The sequence below is a fragment of the Hyalella azteca genome, unplaced genomic scaffold (genome assembly GCF_000764305.2).
Source record: "Hyalella azteca isolate HAZT.00-mixed unplaced genomic scaffold, Hazt_2.0.2 contig3603, whole genome shotgun sequence".
Lineage (NCBI taxonomy): Eukaryota > Metazoa > Arthropoda > Malacostraca > Amphipoda > Hyalellidae > Hyalella > Hyalella azteca.
In genome coordinates this window covers 253,088-272,880 of record NW_025933847.1, presented here as the reverse complement: position 1 = coordinate 272,880, position 19,793 = coordinate 253,088, and the positions used below count along the sequence as shown (strand labels likewise).

Here is a 19,793-nt window from a genome sequence, read left to right as displayed (position 1 = left end):
CAGACGTCACAAACCGTTTTTACTTGGAAGTAGGCCTAATACGTGACGTCAGCTTATCCTAAAAAATTTTAAATAATTTTATTTTGCGTTAGTTACAAAACCTCGCTGGGTTTTTCTTCACTTGAAATGGCCAATGCTCCGCACATATTGAAATATAATTGACAAAATAAAAAAAACTACGCATTCAAATTTAACATAATCAGGGATTTTTCACCGAGTCCTTGCGTAAATACCTATAAAAATATTTCAGGTAATTGGGAGATATTTTTGACTGTAAATTAGTGAACCGCCGCTGAATTGCTCGATCGGTCCAAATTTGTTTCCTATAGCTAGTGTTCGTAAAATAATCCGAATCAAGATCAATTTTATCTGTCATGATTTTATCAAATGCATTCGAGGAGGACCTAATTAGAAAAACAATAAACAGTTTGAAATTCCGGAAAAAAAATTCTTATCACTACGAATCAAAACGACTTTATACATATCCAATTAGAATGTTTCATTCGATTTTCCGATATAGATTTCGAATATTTTATTAGATATATATGAAGGAATGTATTTTAAAATGTGTTTTTTTTCAAGTCCATTTAAGTCAAATTCAGCTGATCAAAAAGTTTCAACATTGCAAACGAAGGATATCTTCTTCACAATGACATGACCACAGTTGAAGATGTGAACGTAAAGAGCATCGGGCTGTGACACTTGATAGAACGGGACATTCCTCCGAAGAAAAGGAAAAATGGCAAGTGATTACAGTGAACAAATCTCGGACGAGGATAAGGTAAATGAATGAAAATGTTAATAAATTTGCAGTTTCGTTTTCTTTTCTGGATATTGTCTCTTCAAACAAAAAATTCTAATTGTGGGCGTAGTCAATAAAGGATTCACACAATATCTGAAATTTCTTCTGTAGTTATTTTCAATACAAATGACAATACAACAAATTTTTAGACTCCTCAAACTGTAAAGAAAAATATAGACATAAGTGAATAAGCCAGTTTACCTCAAATTGACTCAGTATCATCAAAGGGAGTGACATTACATAGGGTAAACGTGGTATATTCCAACATCGTGGGTAAATCCAACACCTCTCTAGTTTTTCCTTTATATTAAGCTTTGTTTTAGTTCCATGCCTTTGTTGATGGTTCCAGGTCTCATAGTGTGGCACAAGAGTTGTTGTAAAATTTATCTCAAGACTCAAGGTCATCTGGTTGTTGAACAACCGCATGCCAGTCGATAGTCGATAGGATTTATGCTGTCGATAGTCAATAGGTTTCTTCAGTAGTTCGATAACTTAACAATGAAAACACTAGTCGTTAATAATGAGATAACCTTAAGTGAGTTAAGTCTATGTACATTATATTCTTTATATACAACAAACACCTAACAGATAACGCATTAATGGTTTAATTTTTCAAAGCAGCGGTGCCTTCTTAGGTTTCTTTACTAATGAATTCACCGCTTCACCAGTTCACCTCACCGTAAATATTGTGTGTAAACAAATGCAAGCTTTCCCTAAAATACGGAGGTCACAACTCACACGTTACTCTTTCTTATCCAGAACTGCTTACTCAGTTTTAAATACTCGATCACCAGAATTATCAAACCTCAGCTCTTTTTAATATATGGCTACTTGCATTTGTTTGACAAATGCGAGCCACTCACAAATGGGATTGGTGAATTTCATATTCTCTCAGGCATATCCAAGAATACCAGTTAGTTACAATGGGAAGAAATTAAAACTACGGATGTGCACCTCTGTTGTTCATGTGCGTACTGCAAATTTAAGTGTAACACATTCCCATTCATCACAGAGTGAATTTCAACAAATGAAATGATCTAAACGTAAAAATCAACCTTGTGAATCAAGTCACGACAAGTACTAGAATCGGCAACAGGACATGGGCCTATGCCCTATTTCTCTTTTCTCTTTTAATCGACACTTTTGCAGACCCGCCTGCGGTCCTGGCTGCGGATTCGCGCAACTGAACCACTCATAAGTCTTTCAATACTGAACGAATTTGCTTGAATTTTAATATGCGAGTTACGAGTAAACATTATCGATACACTGCCGCAGGAATTAATACAGATTTTTACAAAAATTATTTTTTAATCAAAAACAATAAACATATTTTTTTCTCAACCCAGACACTCAATACTGAACGAATTTGCTTGAATTTTAATATGTGAGTAGATATTATTGATACGCTGCAGCAGGAATTAATACAGATTTTTACAAAAATTATTTTTTAATTAAAAACAATAAACATAATTTTTTTCAACCCAGACACTCATAATTCCTTCAATAGAGAACAGATTTGCTTGAATTTTGGATTATGAATATTTATTATCAGATGCAGTAAATGAAAAATAGAATATGCGCACTTTATTTATGGTATTTAATTTCACGATAGGGGGTTTCTTCCCAAGGCATATGGAAGAGCATTCTTTCAACTGAGTAGCACATCATAATTAAATCACAAACAAGAACTCACTAAAGCCTTCAGCACGTGTTTAGATTATAGAATTTCTTTCCGACGACCGCTGCGTTCTCAAGTTATATGGCTGATCATTAGACTCGTGACCTGTCATCCAAGGCGACCAAAAATTATATCCAAACTTCAGATATGATTCAATTAAAAATTGCACTCAAACCTTTTTCTCGCGTCTATGTAGTACATTTTTTGTGCCTAATAATCTCGTTCACTAAGTATAGGGCCATTAGGTTATAACCATTTTTATTCAGAAGTGTCTTAGTGCAGTGAAATTAACCTCAACATCCATGATAATGGAATCTTTGGCTTACACAGTTCATATGATTAAAAACCATTTGCCATTGAGCTGCCCATCCAAGCCTGTAACTTGCGGAAAAAAATAAATCTCGCATGTCATTTATAAGTCATTTATTAGTAAAAGAAAATTGTATAAACAAATTTCCCATTGATTAATATTAAAGCGTGTGATCTGACTTGCAACATAATGATACTTGTATAAATTTTTCCAGTGAGTTGAATATCATCAATGGAATATGCGCGTTACAAACGTCTCGAAAAAATTTGAGACCGTAAATGCTGCCGGTCTCACTGTAAATATCTAAATTCAGTGAGCAGTTAATATCTCCCAAAGTAATGACCGTAGCTCAATGAAACTTGTACACGTATTCATTAGGACCTAATGGTGATGTTTAGCACGTGAAAATTTTTTTAATTTCACCTTCATTCGTGAGTAATATGGCAATACGTGCAGAAATTTGCAGTGAACGAAACATTTTTAGCTCATTTTCTTATTTATGGAAAAAAATGCCCTATTGTGCTCATCATATCTGTCTGTCCGTCTATCTGTCCATGACTTTATCCATTGTAGAGTTAATTAGCCTAATCAATAACTACCAAGTTATCAGAAGTAAAAATTTTTGCCTGAAATATTCTGAATTGAAATTTGCATATTTGAAATGAAATTTAAATCTTGAAGTTTAATTATTAAGTTTTTAAATGAATAGAAACGATGTGTGCCTTCAGCATTTAGGATGTATCATGCGTCTGCAAATCACATGGCCATCATTTTGAAATATTTCTCTTTAACTTCACTTCTTGTTTGTCTGTTTGTCTGCTATCTGATTGAAGTAGTCACATAGTAAATATATTAAATATATCTATTTATTTCATTTGTAGGTTATCTCATGGTAATGCAAGAGCCATCAACACAATTTTTCTATGACAAGAACTTTTTGAGTATAAGACTACAGGATTTCATTTTCTTAAATGTCAAAACCATCCAAGTCATCCCCATTTCATGGTATTTGAGATAATTTGATGTCATTTAAGCCCTATGGATGACAATTTAACTTTGAGATACATCAAAATTTAAAGCTAATTGAAAAAGCATGACAATTTGTTAACAATGTCATACTTTTGCATTCAGATTTAAAATTATTTGAAATGTACATAATACTTCAAAACAGATAATATGTTAGCAAAATTTTTTAGATTGTGATAGTTCAAAATTTGAAGAAGAGCAAGATCTTTTTGTATTTATAAGCAGTTTACTTTCCTAGGACATGAATTCTTGACCCATGCCTTACCAGTATGTATATAACCTCTCTTTGGAGATCCTGCCTCTCTTGTTTTTTAATTCATTAGGTTATCTAGAAGTAGTATTCATTATGAAATTAAAATTCAGCGCCACTTCCATAAGCATTTCATTTGAATTAACTACTTTCCAAATTTTCCTTTCTAAATGAAGATAATAATTTTGATGAGTTTTACAGGTCCGAATTGCATCTAACTTCATCTTGTACTCTCCACCTGGGGAATTCAACGAAGTTTTTAATGGTAAGTCTGGCTTACATACATTTTTTGAATTTCAATTATATGCCATCTTATTTCAGACTTTTAGAACCATAAATCTAACAACTAATTGCTAATAAAAACCTACATAATGTCTCATTTATTTTCAAACTAAACCTGAAGTACTGTAATCCAAATCCAATCAGTTAACTATTTCAAGGATTATCCAGGTCAAGGCTTAAATTTAAGTTGGTGATGACAATCTAAAAACTTGCCTTCTTACTTGGTCTACTGTTGGCAATCATTGATAAACATAATAGTATCCAAGTTTAGAAATGTAATGAAAACTTTTATGAGTTCTGAATTTCTAGGTGTTCAGACAAGATATTTAGAACATGTTTTTAAAATTTCATTGCAAATTTTTAACATGCATTTCACTGTACCATGATTTACAAGTTTTTCCTAATGTCATGCAGATGTGCGGGTGCTGGTGCAAAATGATGGTCTGTTGAAGGAAGGAGTTGCCCGTGCTATTGCTGACTACAATAAAGACCAGCTTACACCCGTCAGATTGGAGGGACAGACACACTATGCCTTGGTCACTGAACACAATGACCTTGGTTCTGGTCGCTTCTTGGATCCTAAAGCTAAACTATCATTCAAGTTTGATCACCTAAAGAAAGAAGCCCTGGATTTGAAGGTTTGCATGTTCAATTTTGTTTCATTATTTACCTGCAGACTACAGTATAATCCAAGTAGATTACCAAACTGAAAGACCTCTAAAGTTTGTAGAATAGGATGCAATTCATATGGACTAGTACCTAGTACTTCTCTATTTGTACCAGTTCTTGTGTTTGTACAAAATGAAATTCTGTAACACATTCTTTTTTGATTTCTTAATTGTGGACTAAACATTATGTTGCATCACTGACTTTTTTTTTTAATCAATTCCAGCTTATCAGTGTTTTAGAAGGGGGATCACAATGAATGAACAACTTGTTCAATTAACTTATCACAAACAGTTTTTTCAGCTCAAATAACAGGGTTGTTCCTGAAATACATCAAGTGTTGTAACCGCATTACATAATTTCTGAAATTAATCAAGTTTCACAACCAAACAAGATTTTCTTAAATGAAATGTGTTGCAGCCCAATGATGGAGAGCCGTCAACTGAGGTGTGGCGCAGCGCAATAGAGTCGCAGCTCTGCTCCTACGTGGCGTCCCATTACCCTCACGGTGTCAGCGCCGTGTATGCCAGAAACCAAGGCTCAGCCCTCACCCTGGTCTGCTGCATAGAAGATCATCAATTCCAACCAAAGAATTTCTGGTCGGTTGATTTGCTTTCAGTATAAATAATATCACTATTGCTGCACATTATTGTAATTGGGTGACTTGCTTTTATCCAGTATATATATATACAACCCCTGGCAAAAATTATGGAATCACTGGCCTCGGAGGATGTTCATTTAGTTGTTTAATTTTGTAGAAAAAAAGCAGATCACAGACATGACACAAAACTAAAGTCATTTCAAATGGCAACTTTCTGGCTTTAATTGTAAGAAATCAAGAAAAAAAATTGTGGCAGTCAGTAACGGTTACTTTTTTAGACCAAGCAGAGGGAAAAAAATATGAAATCACTCAATTCTGGGGAAAAAATTATGGAATCACCCTGAAAATTTTCATCCCCAAAACTAACACCTGCATCAAATTAGGTCTGCTCTTTAGTCTGCATCTACAAAGGAGTGATCACACCTTGGAGAGCTGCTGCACCAAGTGGACTGACATGAATCATGGCTCCAAAACGAGAGATGTCAATTGAAACAAAGGAGAGGATTATCAAACTCTAAAAAGAGGGTAAATCATCACGCAACACTGCAAAAGATGTTGCTTGTTCACAGTCAGCTGTGTCTAAAATCTGGACCAAATATGAACAACATGGGAAGGTTGTTAAAGACAAACATACTGGTAGACCAAGGAAGACCTCAAAGCGTGAAGACAGAAAACTTAAAGCAATATGTCTCAAAAACCGAAAATGCATAACAAAACAAATGAGGAACGAATGAGAGAAAACTTGAGTTAATGTCTGTGACCGAACTGTAAGAAACCGCCTAAATGAAATGGGATTTACATACAGAAAAGCTAAATGAAAGCCATCATTAACACCAAAACAGAAAAAAAAACAAGGTTACAATGGGCTAAGGAAAAGTAATCGTGGACTGTGGATGACTGGATGAGAGTCATATTCTGTGATGAATCTCGAATCTGCATTGGGCAAGGTGATGATGCTGGAACTTTTGTTTGGTGCTGTTCCAATGAGATTTATAAAGATGACTGCCTGAACAGAACATGCAAATTTCCACAGTCATTGATGATAAGGGGCTGCATGTCAGGTAAAGGCACTGGGGAGATGTCTGTCATTACATCTTCAATGAATGCACAAGTTTACGTTGATATTTTGGACACTTTTCTTATCCCAGCAATTGAAAAGATGTTTGGGGATGATGAAATAATTTTTCAAGATAATGCATCTTGCCATAGAGCAAAAACTGAAAACATTCATTGAAAAAAGACGCATAAGGTCAATGTCATGGCCTGCAAATATTCCGGATCTTAATCCAATTGAAAATTTTTGGTGGAAGTTGAAGATAATGGTCCATGACAAGGCTCCAACCTGCAAAGCTGATCTGGCAACTGCAATCGGATAAAGTTGGAGGCAGATTGATGAAGAGTACCGTTTGTCACTCATTAAGTCTATGCCTCAGAGACTGCAAGCTGTTATAAAAGCCAGAGGTGGTGCAACAAAATACTAGTGATGTTTGGGAGCGTTCTTTTGTTTTTCATGATTCCATAATTTTTTCCTCAGAATTGAGTGATTTCATATTTTTTCCCCTCTGCTTGGTCTAAAAAAACTAACTGTCACTGACTGCCACAATTTTTTTTCTTTATTTCTTATAGTGTTTCTTAAAGCCAGAAAGTTGCCATTGGAAATGATTTTAGTTTTGTGTTATGTCTGTGATCTGCTTTTTATCTAAAAATTAAACAACTGAATGAACATCTTCCGAGGCCGGTGATTCCATAATTTTCGCCAGGGGTTGTACATGTTTAGAAATAAAGTATAGTGACCTGAATAAATTACCTAAACGAGCTTTAAGGGAATAAGACTTGAAATGATGAATATTTATTTCCTTCATTAGCTAATTGTGGCCAATTTAATGAATGGTGCTGTCCTTCTAGAATGCATCTAATGATGAACAATTAATATAGCATGATACTAAGAATTAACAAGTCTAAAACATTGATAGAATAATAATTCGATTCAATCAGTTAATTTGTATTTAACATTTCATAACATGGGTAATGAGAAACCATTACTAAAGCAAAGAAAAAATATTACTGAACTTGACTTCGTTTGTGAGGACTGAGGACCATGAAATATTCAACTACCTACGTTACGCAGAATAAATAATAAAGCTTTTAAATTAATTAAATCTTTATATAAAAAATCTTCAACTTAATCAAACTGATGACCAAAATCTGTACTTGTAATTTTTGTTTATATACTAAGTCATGTTTTATGAGTTGAGTTGCGCACTGAACCTTGGCCATGTTGTTTGCAATTAGCACTATTGGCTATCAAAATTTATTTATTAACACATCGACGGATAAATTGTTTATATTTTTTCTTTCTGAAGTGATCAAGTACATAAATTTGTATCATAAATAAATGTTTTTTATTTAATGCTAGATAGTTCATATTTAGACGATACTTGTGTTTGACCATGAATTTTACAACGCATTTATATTGATTGAAGCAATTGAACACTGCAGGAATGGACGGTGGCGGAGCGTGTGGACCGTGAACATGGTGGGGGGCAGCACGGCTGAGGTGCGGGGGCTGCTCAAGGTGCAGGTGCACTACTATGAAGATGGCAACGTGCAGCTCGTCACAAGCAAAGACATCAAGGAGACCATCACCATTGCAGTGAGCCAAGCTTCTCTGTTGACAATTATTTGTATCGGAACCCGCAGCAGTGCTTTTAAGTCCGAACTTAAAAGTTCCTATTGACTTGAGTTGATGTTAATGACTTGTTGATACAATGGATGGTTGAACCTTGTATTAAATTTGTCAATTCGAGATACGATTAACCATTTTTCAGTTAGCTATCTGTTAAGAAGATGATAGCATGATCAAAAAGCCACCTATTCGATTCCATTGCTGCTTGTGTCATCTATTAAGCAATTTATCTTTAGGGTATATGAGGAGTTAGATATTTGTATAGCTTAGAGTAAATGAGTTATTTATCTTTTTGAGAGAACGTGTGAGGTTTGTGTTTAAACCACAAGCCTAAATAAGTTGCAAAACTTGAAATCAAAGTATGCCTTAGTAAATTAGATTCAACTTGAAGAATGCACAAGAAAATTGTATGTAAAGATCAGAATGCGCTAGTGAATGGTGTGTACTCTGCAGAAAACATGAGTGATTTTAATGTAACAAATCAGGATACACAATGGCAGAACTTAATTAAAAGTGAATCTCTGGAGTTGATTAACCCGATTAGAAATAGAGGCTACAGCAACTTGAAGGGGGCTAAAAATTGCCTAAATATACCACGAAAGTTATAACTTTATCATGTAAGCTAAAAGAGTCTGATGAATGTATTTTGTTATGATTATCTACAAAGCTGGCCGAACGCTGTTGCATGTTAAGTTTTTGTTATGAAAAGTAACAGTTATCAAAAGTTCGACGATGGTAAAATATTTTAGTATACTGTCCATCGTTGTCGTCTAGTTTGATGTCTATCTTTTTTCACTAGAATTAAGTTAAGTCAATCTGCCTCCAACTTTCTCCGATTGCTGTTGCTAGATCAGCTTTGCTGGTTGGAACCTGGTCATGGACCATTATCTTCAACTTCCACCAAAGATTTTCAATTGGATTAAGATCCAGAATATTTGCAGGACATGACATTGACCTTATGCGTCTTTTTTCAAGGAATGTTTTCACAGTTTCTGCTCTATGGCAAGATGCAAATTTTATTACATTAGAAATTTGTGCTCCGGCAGTTGATATTTGTTGCAAACAAAATCTTGAATAAATGTTTTGCATGCAGGGCGAGGAAGAGACGGCCAGAGAGTTGGTGCAGCTCATCGAGAACTCTGAGAACGACTACCAAACTGCGATCAGTGAGAACTACCAGACGATGAGCGAGACCACCTTCAAAGCCTTACGTCGACAGCTGCCGGTCACGCGCACCAAGATTGACTGGGGTAAAATTGTCGCTTACAGCGTCGGCAAAGAGCTCAAAAAACAATAGTGATGCACACGCAGTGCCAATGTTAATAGAACTTGAGATCAGTTTGGAAAACGTCTCTGCAATGAATTACCTACTTCTTCAGTATATTTGAGAGGTTCACAGATATCTACAAGTTATTTGTAGTACTCGGTTTTCCAAGAGTTCTCAGCTAAAAGTGACGTTACATTGAAAATTAGAGTGCATGGGTGACAAGTTTTGTTTTGATGAACTTCTTGTTGGAAAATTACCTATTTTACAATATTGACAAATTGCAAATAGAAGTAACATTGCCACTGAAATTGCAAACAATTTCAGTGGCATCAACTCGAGTCAACTTCATTATACGAGCAAGCAGTCTCGCGGACTGCATAATTGTACACCGTTACAATCGTACCTAGTTTATATACGATTGTTCGTATCCAGTCCCACGGGAGTTAATGAGATACTCGTTTTTCCTCAAAATGGTGAACCCATCATTAGCATTCCTCTGTTGACACCACGAATTTAAATTGAATTCACTGGAGCTTCACTCGGCTCACTACGTGAAGAGAGGTCTATAGCATTTGATGATAAATGTAAACTATGATTGACTTTGCAGTAAACATGGTTACATTTAATCAGTCTAAGTGTGAAAATTGCTATACAAAATTGTGAGTGCGCTGCTCTGACAAAAAAAAAACTAAAAAAGTTTCATGTGTTATCGTGTAAAATGCAGGGATTGTCATGAGTAATGTTACAAAATCTTTTTGAGAACAATCTTGCCTGTTTTTGTTGATGTTTTATTGGATGTCTATGAAGATTCCGGGATATCATGTGTAAAATTATTTATGGTGCAAATAAGGGCTTGATATTTTGGAGCTCTGTCTGAAGAAACATATAACTACCCGTTGGCTTGAGCTTTCACATATTTTTTACGCCAGTACACGCACATTAGGGTTTTCTGGATGTTTGGTGCACGAATGTCGCCGGGAGTGCGTGGAATATAGCGCCCATAAAATGCGTGGAATTAAAAAAAAATTCTGTTAGTGCTCATCATTCAATTGAGTTATCTGTTCATGAAGGTAATTTGGTTGCTCACAAGAGCTTCTGAAGGTGATGCCTAACTCTTTACGGACAATTTGAGCCCAATTGAATGTTGTTCATTCTGGTCTTTATTCTCTTTGTTCATTTTATGCTACTCAATAGCATGAAATCTTAAGAGCGAATGAATATTTTCATTCATCACTCATATGAAAATTGGAACAAATTTGTCTTTCTTTCATACGAAAGCGTCATATTTCATGCTGATGTATTCTAACAAAATGCAGTGTGTTGTCATGACTGTGAACTTGAATTTCTATGACCCTTTTAAAGTAGACTTTCAGTTCTGTATTATAGTCCCCTAAGAATCACTCAAGTGAATCCCATGATATCGCCTTGTGATTCTCTATCCCTTATTCCTTTTTATGTTGACTGAAACTTGGCCGTATAGTTATTGCTGATATAGAATTGAGTCTATCTTAATCCTCTGCGAATCAATACAAGATAATTGTTGAGTTCACAAATTACGAACTTCACTGTATTGAACGTGGTCTTGAATAGACTAGAAGCGCCTTATTTCGAGCCCTCACTGAGTGATGAGTTTAATGAATATCAAGGTTGTTGTCTTCACTTGTTGTATCATTGCATGATGATTCTTCCAAGCACAACAACCATCATGCAAGTAGTGGTTCGTGACCTTGAACGTTTCGTGGGCGTACTTCTACGCAGCCGCTCACTCCGCTTTTCGTTGCGGATAAAAAGTTAATACTGCGATAAAGAGATATATATTTATTAATGATGCTAATATTTCTATTACCATTGCGATTTTCCTACTTAATTCCTTTCTATTTTAAGGTGGAGTTTGTAAGTTATAGAACGCTTGATTTTCTTGATTATCACAACTTGGCTTAAGTGTTCTCCTTCGCGTGTGCTTCTTGGTACTTTCTTGTTCCACGATATTGGTTCGACTGATTTCCTGAACTTTTCCTCACCAATGCTTTATTGTTCTGTCGTCGACGTATGATTACGAGTTTCTAAGCTTGTTGTTGCTGTTTCATTATTCGTAGGTTGTCCATTGTTATTTTTATTCTGTTTAATATCTACTAGCTGAACTGGAGTTTTCCAGCTGCTTACACAGTCACGCAGTCGAGCCCATTATTTGGTGTAGAATGCAATTTTGTTGCGTGTATATCGTGAGGTAAAATGAAAAATCTATTGCAAGCATTACATTTTTTCATTAGATTTTTTCTACACGGCGAATATTCTGGGCCATTATCCTACAATGCGCTTTTATATTTTACAAATTATATGTATTTGTTGTACATGACGATGACTAGGACGAAGAACTGTCCCCCGTTAGACATCCCAACGTATTTGATTATTCATTATGCACACATCGGACCTCGGGATAATTCATCCCCGCGTGCTGAATCGTATTTTTTACCTCGTAATATCTTAGTGGAATAATGAAAGCATGAGGTTGTCGATCAGCTTCCAGGTTAATATTGCAATTTTATTAATTGTTGCCTTAAATTTCTGAAAGTAATAACTTTTCTAATGTGCTCCGGAGATTTCAGTCACGAATTTTATTATGAATAAACGTGATCTCAACAAACTTTATCTTCTTTGCTTTGCCTGATCTCTTCAATATTTTTTGTTGTCACAGGGTTGTGTTAGATTTCATCCTCTGGACTCTCGTTGCTACATTAAACTGAAAATTGCCACACGATCTTCCTCTGTCTTTGAGCTCCTATTCCTACCTTTCATTGCGCTTTTGACGAGGTCCTTCTAACAATGCTGACGAAATTGTGTAGCGCGCATTAAGCCATCCAGTTACCTACTTACGTTCTTACAATGCTATGTCGGCTTAACTTCATCTCTAGACAGCCAGTATTCGGCCTGTCTATGTCAGGAAAAGTTTGTTCTATTCTGAATCATATAAATTCGGCAACCAGCTTCTTGCTGCAAACCACGTTCCTGCTTCTGTCAAAGGTATCTCAACTCGCTTCAACTGTACCCAAGTAATGAACATTTTGTTACTGCACCGTAGATCAACTCCTCGGAGCGTAACGTGTCGGCCCTCGCGACTAACATTGATTTCGCTAAAATTTTATATCCAAAAATTTTACTCTTGGAATTGATATGTCAGGTAATAATTTGGAATTACTGTGTACACTGCAATTTTCGACGATGTTTTCGTTTCAAGTCGACTCGTGGGACAAGTTTGTTTTTGACGATTAGTTGGCCTGTAAATTCGCTTGATTTAGGTAATGTAACGATAACTACGGAATTCAAATATAAACTTTCATAGAGGTTGTTTTCACTCTCCGATTCTTGCTTGGTTATTACGATGCCTGAATGAATGTCTACTAAGGCAGATAACTTACAAATAATGACCGTTATGAGGTACATACATTTATAACCGAGCAAAAATTAATATCACTGTGTGAGCGCCTCGTAACCTTCTCATCTGGGCAGGCAAATACAATTTAATAAATCTTGTTTAATCACAATGTTCAGAGGCGATTATCCAACATAGAAACGCATCTACCAACAAGTAGAACTGAAACTACCTAATTATTTGTGTTAATAAAAAAACTAACTCAATATCAAGTGCGTTACCTTCAGCAAAACATAAGTGCAAACGAAATGTCTAGTGAAATACAGAAAATCCAAAAACAAACTGTAAAGGGTATTCTCATGAGCATTCGGTCCAGTGAGGTTAGGTTAGGCGTTCTATGGAAGCGTGATTGCATAAGCACTGGAGCTATTGGTGCGATAATGAAGGAAGTCTCATTTACACTCCACATATGGTAGTGAGCCATACAAAATTAAGCATGACTAGTTCAGAAATTGGGACATTCAGCTTTTCATTACGCACGTTTTCAATTATTTTCCGTTGGCTCCTAGAGAGTTACTGCCAAACTATTTAAGTGCTTTTTTTGCAGCTTGATGAATTTTAGGGTCAAGATTATAAATTTTGTGTTGCCCTTTCATAGAAAATTTGAAAATCATCTCTTTAGGATCTTTACAGATAAATACGTAAGGACTGTCGCTTTCCCCATCAGGGTACTCCTGCTGATATTCTTCTTGAGATAACACATTGGTAACATCAACACATCCAAGTAAACAACCAGGAGGATAGTGCAATGGGAACACCAAATCGTCGCTTTGTTCTCGCATGCGGTAGAAGCTTTCAAGTGATTCTATGTCCTTCATGGTCGGAGTCTTTGCCGTGGAAGCGATCCAAAGCCTGCCTCGGTGATGTGAGTACCACGATCGTCCTTCGTGTTTCTTGATGCCCGCGATGAGTAGAGAAGCCCACGGTTGGTGCATGGACAAACACTTGCCCTGGTCACTCATCTCCTGCAGTTCACTGTCTTGGAGTCGGTCCATTTTATTAACCTGAGCTAGAGCAGACCTCATCTGCCGTTCATCCTTGCGCTGCAACGCGGTCTCTGATTCTGTGTACACTGGACGAGGCAGCTCTACGGGTACGATGTCATTAGACCGTTCACTGGCGGCATAGATGTCGTCAGGGCGGTGTTCTAGCATGGCTTTTAAAGCCGGGTCATCAGGGTCAAAGACTCCAGCATGGTTGGTTTCATCTGTAATTATTTTTCTTCCAAGTAAATCAATGGTAATTCTATTTTCAGAACGATCATATTTCTTAGCTGTCATTTCGTTTTCGAGTGCTTGCATTTTTTCCCTGTCTCCTTTACTGAGCCATCGCGAATTGCTGTTGAAATAGTCACATTCGTCATCATAGACCTTTGTGCGTTTCTCACTTGTTCTATCATATTCTAAGAGCTTATTCTTGTGTTCAACAGCCTTTTGAATGTCTTCAGCAATATTCTTTACTGTCACTTTAGTCTTGTTCTTCTTATCAGCAGATGGTTTCTCCAAAGCAAGTGGTCCACTATTTGCTGCTGCTTTTTCAGCATTTGACTGCACTTCATTCCCACAAAAGAGACACGGCCCAGCTCCTTCTTGTTCACACACAATGCGACCACAGAACAAGCAATTGTTTATGAGACCATGTTTGCTTGCCAGGCAGTCACACTTGTGCCTCCCACTGAGCATAACCACCTCCTGGTCAGATGTGTACAAATTCACATACTTAGCTTTCTTTTTGTTACCCCCAGCGCTAGTTTTTGTAGCTTCTGAAGTTGCACCAACTGCAGGAGAACCTTCACGCACTTTGGTATCTTTATTTTTATCAGTTTGATTTTCCTTCTCATTACTTTTTTTGTTGGATTTCTTGTTATTCCCTTGATTATCATTATTATTCACTTGGCTATTGTTCTTCTCCTTGTTTTTCTTTTTAGCCTGATTAATAGGTTTACTTTCTTCAATATCACTCTTCCTGTAGAACCTAGAATCAATCTTGGAAGCTGCCTGCCTGTTCAAAAACTCTTGTATGAATTCATAGTGTTTTTCTTCTGTGATGTCTAGCATCGAGTTCAAAAAGCTCTCAACCTCTTCAGGATCTTCAAGAGGCTTCAGATACTGGATGATAGTTGAGGCATCAGGCAGGCCTAAGCTGTCTAGCTCTGCACATGCCCAGTTCTCGAGGTCGTCACTCATCTTTCTGAAAGAGAGAAAGAAATTTCAGCCTCAAGATATGAACAAATGGCTTAAATACTGATAATTTTTAGCAGAACAGCTCTAAGGTCACAATTGCATTTACTTTCTTCCACTGAAACAAATATCAAACTATAAATGCAGATATGTATAAGGGCAGGCAATGTAGCTGCTCTTGTCAGTGACACATGTAATTCCTCACCTAATTCAAATTGCCACCCTATCAGAATCCATTATATTGTTAATAAAATGATTTCTTAGTACCATTTTACCTAAATATTACCACCATAACCTAAAATGACTGGCACTCTCTAATGAAAATTAAATAGGCTTGTCTGTCAAGATACTCAAATGAGGCTCATGCTTCATCTTAGATAAATACTATATTAGTCAATTTAAATCTTTTATAATCAATTTTCATAGTTAAACAAAGTTTCATGATTATAAGGTTTTGAAATGTTGCAATTACAGCTTCTGCTCCTTGAGCCACTCAGTTTGCCACTGATATTCAGGAATCAATTAGCAAGATTGATGATACTTCTGACAGCTGTTTAATTACAGTGCTAATTTATATCCTCACACCTAAATCCTCATCCATCTTGCTCTTAATTTTCTAACACAGCGCGAAAAAGCTATTTATGAGTGAAGATGCATAGCAGTTTCATATTATATTTGATTATATATATACTATGCAAATACAAATATTTTTCAGTCATTAATTGAGCATGACAAGAGATTTTGATGATATCTATAGCATAACAAGAGTGGAAACCCAAACATAAAATTTTCCAAGTATATTGACAAAAATGAGACAATTTATTGTGTTTTCTGTGCATTACAGACAATCTGCTAGTGATTAGTATATACAAACTAACTGTTAATGAAAAAGCGCCACTATTGAATCAAGAAGCAAGTCCTGAACTCTTCACCAATTTAAGGAAAAATTAAATCACCAGAAACCAGAGTCAGAGATTTAGGCCCTAAAGTTGTCAGTATTTAGGCTAGTGCTTGTTGTAAAATTAACTACCATACCTATGCTTTTAGTCTTTATAGCCAATAATATATAACAAGGATAAATAAAGAAAAATGCATTAGCAAAATCTATCAGTATTTTCTCATTTTTGGATTCTGGGCCTGGAGTGGAGCTTAATAAAATAATTCTATGCAATCATTATCAAGTGTTGGGTGCCACTGTCAGCTGTGGTCTAGATTATACATCATTATAATCAAAGCACAAAAGATTTGGCTGGTGATGACCCTGAAAAGGATTTATATTGGTTACCAGTAGGCAGTAGGCCTTTATAATTGTAAGTCCTTCAACTCAGGCCTTTATATTGGCTACCTGCCACTGCCATGCATCACATTCTTTTTTGTTAGAAGAGGGAAACAAGGTCAGGTTGAGACTGCAGTCTTGCTGTCTTGGAAATGATGAGTATTGATTGTGATGCTGGATGAGAGCCTTGAGAGGGGCCATGAGCAATCCAAGTGTTGTTGGTGTTTCAAATTACCAATTGCATTGCACTATTGTTTACAAGTTCTTATGGTGAAATCAGATGTGGGCCAGTGCAAGTCAAGTCTATCATTGTGAACATGTAGTACAAAAAGTTAATAAAATTGATTGTAGAGCATTCAAACAGAACAAATGTAGAACATGTACTGTACTTTTATAATAATAATATTATAAAAGTAATATAATATAATAATAATAATATATTATTATAATGATAATAATATAATAATAATAATATATTATTATAATAATAATAATATAATAATAATATAATTTTATAAATTTGTCTGAATGTGAGTAGGGATCCAAATTTGTTTGCCACCTCGCACCATGCATGATTGGTGAAACTGAAATGTATGAGAGAATGGGAGATTGTAATTATGTTGGCTGTCCACTGCTGTTGGGTTAAGTTGATAGATAAATAGTTTGTATATTTATTCAGGAAATCCCAATTCCCAACAGCTTAGTATCGTGATCATAACTAGACTAGGTATTTAACAACTACAGCGAGACTACAGAGAGCCTGAGAGGAGAGGGCTCTGTCCTGCCAAGACAAACAAATACACATCAAACTGAACAATACAGAAAGATAATTCAATAATCCAAAATACAATAATTCATGGACACTTATTGAAGCTTGAAGGGCACTAATCCAAATTCACTTGTAGTTGTACCTGAGGGCTGAGATTAACAATAATAGCCAAAATAACTTTCTTCTTGAACATAATTCCCCTGCTTTCATTCAACTCTCAACACAAATTTTCCCACTCCTCTACAGCTGATAACGGCTCTACCCTTGGCTGTGAGTTGGCTATAATATTGTCTATGATTATTCCAGTCTTTCCCTCTCGCCTCTTGTATGCTTTGCATCACAAACTGTGTGACAAAGATCATCAGGTGCCTGGTGCTCTAGTTTCCATTTTGCCTCTATCACACATAAAACAAATATCCTCTCTTCTTTCATTGAATTCATTCCACCTGTTTATCCATGCATGATGCATTCATACTCAAAACATTTGCTTTTATGCCAAACATTAGGTACTGGCGTAGTCGTACTGCCAGACGCCAGTCAGAGTCAGACCTCTGAGACCAGTCTGTCATCCGAGGCGCCGACCAGTACTGTCGTCTGCGGTGCGGTCTGTCATCATGAAAACTCAAAAGATCACCAGATTGGCCACATTATCGAATAGCCGCACACGTCCGGCCCGAAGCGCTAAGTAATTCTGTGCCCAAAGTGTACCAGGCTACCAGCGGCAGCGAAATTGAGTACTACCTTCAGTACCTTGTAACTTGAGTTGTCGGCGATGAACTTAGTACAGGCTCCGCGGACCGCGAGTGCCAATGCAAGTCTGCAACTGACTAGCGACTGCTGACTGCTTCTCAGAGATTCTGTCATTCAGACTCAAACTCGGAGTGAAGGTTTGCAAAATGCAAATTGCAGGTGCAAATTTTTCGGCTGTCAGTCTCGACGTTAAAAGATACCCTGAAAATCAGTTTTTGAATAATCTGGGGTGAATAATCTCTATCAATGAATGAGCGGGAACGAGAATCGTCACAATTTTTTCCACGTTTCTTTTCCATTCAAAAGGTGATAAAACGCATGTTATGACCAATCAAACCCGCCAAAAACATAAATTAATTGCCGCTATTATTGTAATTAATATCATATTCTCCAATTTACCGTAGTGTTCCAGTCATCAGCGTCAGATTTTTTTGCATTATTTCTTCGGCTATTATGATTACTAAAGAAGAGACTCCATTTAACTCCAATCTCATTGGTGATTATTTAAGAGCTTTGGATAAGAGTCCATCTAGCTCCACGTCTATAAGGAATTCAGTTGTTGAAGCAGTCATAATATCAGGAGTCCGATTATTGTATTTTCATTGTATTTCATTCTATGTCGCTTCTCAGAATATATTCAGAAAACTAGTGGGTTTTTAGGCTGGGTTTCAAGAACGGGTGCTAAATACGACTAGGACGAGTCCACGTCTGGCAAGAGCCTCTTCGTATGCGTAGTGTATAGATCACCAAACAGTTCTGATAGTCTGATGATAAAGTTCTAAACAGCCTTTTACCGACGATGACTTTCAGTAGGTCGCATACGTTGATCGTCGGTGACTTTAACCATCCAGAAATAGACTAGAAATTCGAATCCTCTCCAAGAGATGGGAATAACCCTGTGTAGTGGATCTCGCTACATAGAACTAATTTTATGTTCATAATATTAATACCCACAACATTATGTTTATCGTATTAATGATTAGCATATCATCATAAGAATAGTCCAGGGAAATCTTATTTTCGCCGTTTGCCAACATTCTACGCCTCCCTCCTTCTATAGTCTCTTCCTACTCTACCCCCCATTTCTCTCTCTGACATCGGGCTGTCAACATCTTCTCGTAAGTTCTCTAACTTAGAAACCCTGCCCTTAGAATAGCTCTTGTATTCAGTTGTGTTAAGTGTGAAGTTAGGACAGAGACATTGCAAGTTTTTGAGTAATTAATTTTGTCATGCCGTATAAGCTCACGTGATAACTTGCATACTATCAAATGGAGTCGTGAATAGTTTATTAACATGGCCCTATTTCGCAGCGACCCTCAATCGGCGAACAAGCCATCATCACCAACCCTGCAACGTGCAAATTCCCATCTCTGTATGCGCAACGACGCAATCTCTGTCTGCGTAACGACGCCGTTTCTGTCTGCGTAACGACGCCATCGCTGTTTGCGAATCTCTGTCTGCGTGACGACGCCAACTCTGTCTGCGCAACGACACCATCTCTGTCTGCGCAGCGACGCCATCTCAGTCTGCGCAACGACGCCATCTCTGTCTGCGCAACGACGCCATCTCTGTCTGCGCAATGACGCCATCTCTGTCTGCGTACCGACGCCATCTCTGTCTGCTTAACGACGCCATCTCTGTCTGCGTGCCGACGCCATCTCTGTCTGCGTACCGACGTCATCTCTGTCTGCGTACCGACGCAATCTCTGTCTGCGTACCGACGCCATCTCTGTCTGCGTACCGACGCCATCTCTGTCTGCGCAACGACGCCATCTCTGTCTGCGTACCGACGCCATCTCTGTCTGCGTACCGACGCCATC

The 19,793-nt window shown here is 36.9% G+C and overlaps 2 protein-coding genes across 2 annotated transcripts; one reads left to right on the top strand and one right to left on the bottom strand.

The window, feature by feature from the left end:
* The first annotated feature begins 642 nt into the window (after positions 1–642).
* Positions 643–12,907, top strand: LOC108672571 (F-actin-capping protein subunit alpha). The gene is made up of 6 exons (XM_018160266.2): positions 643–781; positions 4,268–4,331; positions 4,763–4,986; positions 5,435–5,613; positions 8,115–8,268; positions 9,395–12,907. Exons 1-6 carry the CDS (start codon positions 740–742, stop codon positions 9,596–9,598), a joined length of 867 nt encoding a protein of 288 aa, XP_018015755.1. The 5' UTR covers positions 643–739; the 3' UTR covers positions 9,599–12,907.
* A 178-nt stretch (positions 12,908–13,085) lies between these two features.
* On the bottom strand, positions 13,086–18,075 carry LOC108672570 (activating signal cointegrator 1). Its single transcript, XM_018160265.2, has 2 exons — positions 17,974–18,075; positions 13,086–15,188 (listed from the first exon to the last, which is right to left on the bottom strand). Exon 2 carries the CDS (start codon positions 15,182–15,184, stop codon positions 13,523–13,525), a length of 1,662 nt encoding a protein of 553 aa, XP_018015754.1. The 5' UTR covers positions 15,185–15,188; positions 17,974–18,075; the 3' UTR covers positions 13,086–13,522.
* Between the last annotated feature and the right edge of the window lie 1,718 nt (positions 18,076–19,793).

What these genes read in the sequence shown, in the direction of transcription:
- LOC108672571 (XM_018160266.2), top strand. Translation starts at nt 740, where the DNA reads ATGGCAAGTGATTACAGTGAACAAATCTCGGACGAGGATAAG. An exon ending in AAATCTCGGACGAGGATAAG is followed by an intron (nt 782 to 4,267) that starts GTAAATGAATGA and finishes TGAGTTTTACAG; the next exon opens with GTCCGAATTGCATCTAACTT. An exon ending in AGGAGACCATCACCATTGCA is followed by an intron (nt 8,269 to 9,394) that starts GTGAGCCAAGCT and finishes TTTTGCATGCAG; the next exon opens with GGCGAGGAAGAGACGGCCAG.
- LOC108672570 (XM_018160265.2), bottom strand. Translation starts at nt 15,184, where the DNA reads ATGAGTGACGACCTCGAGAACTGGGCATGTGCAGAGCTAGACAGCTTA.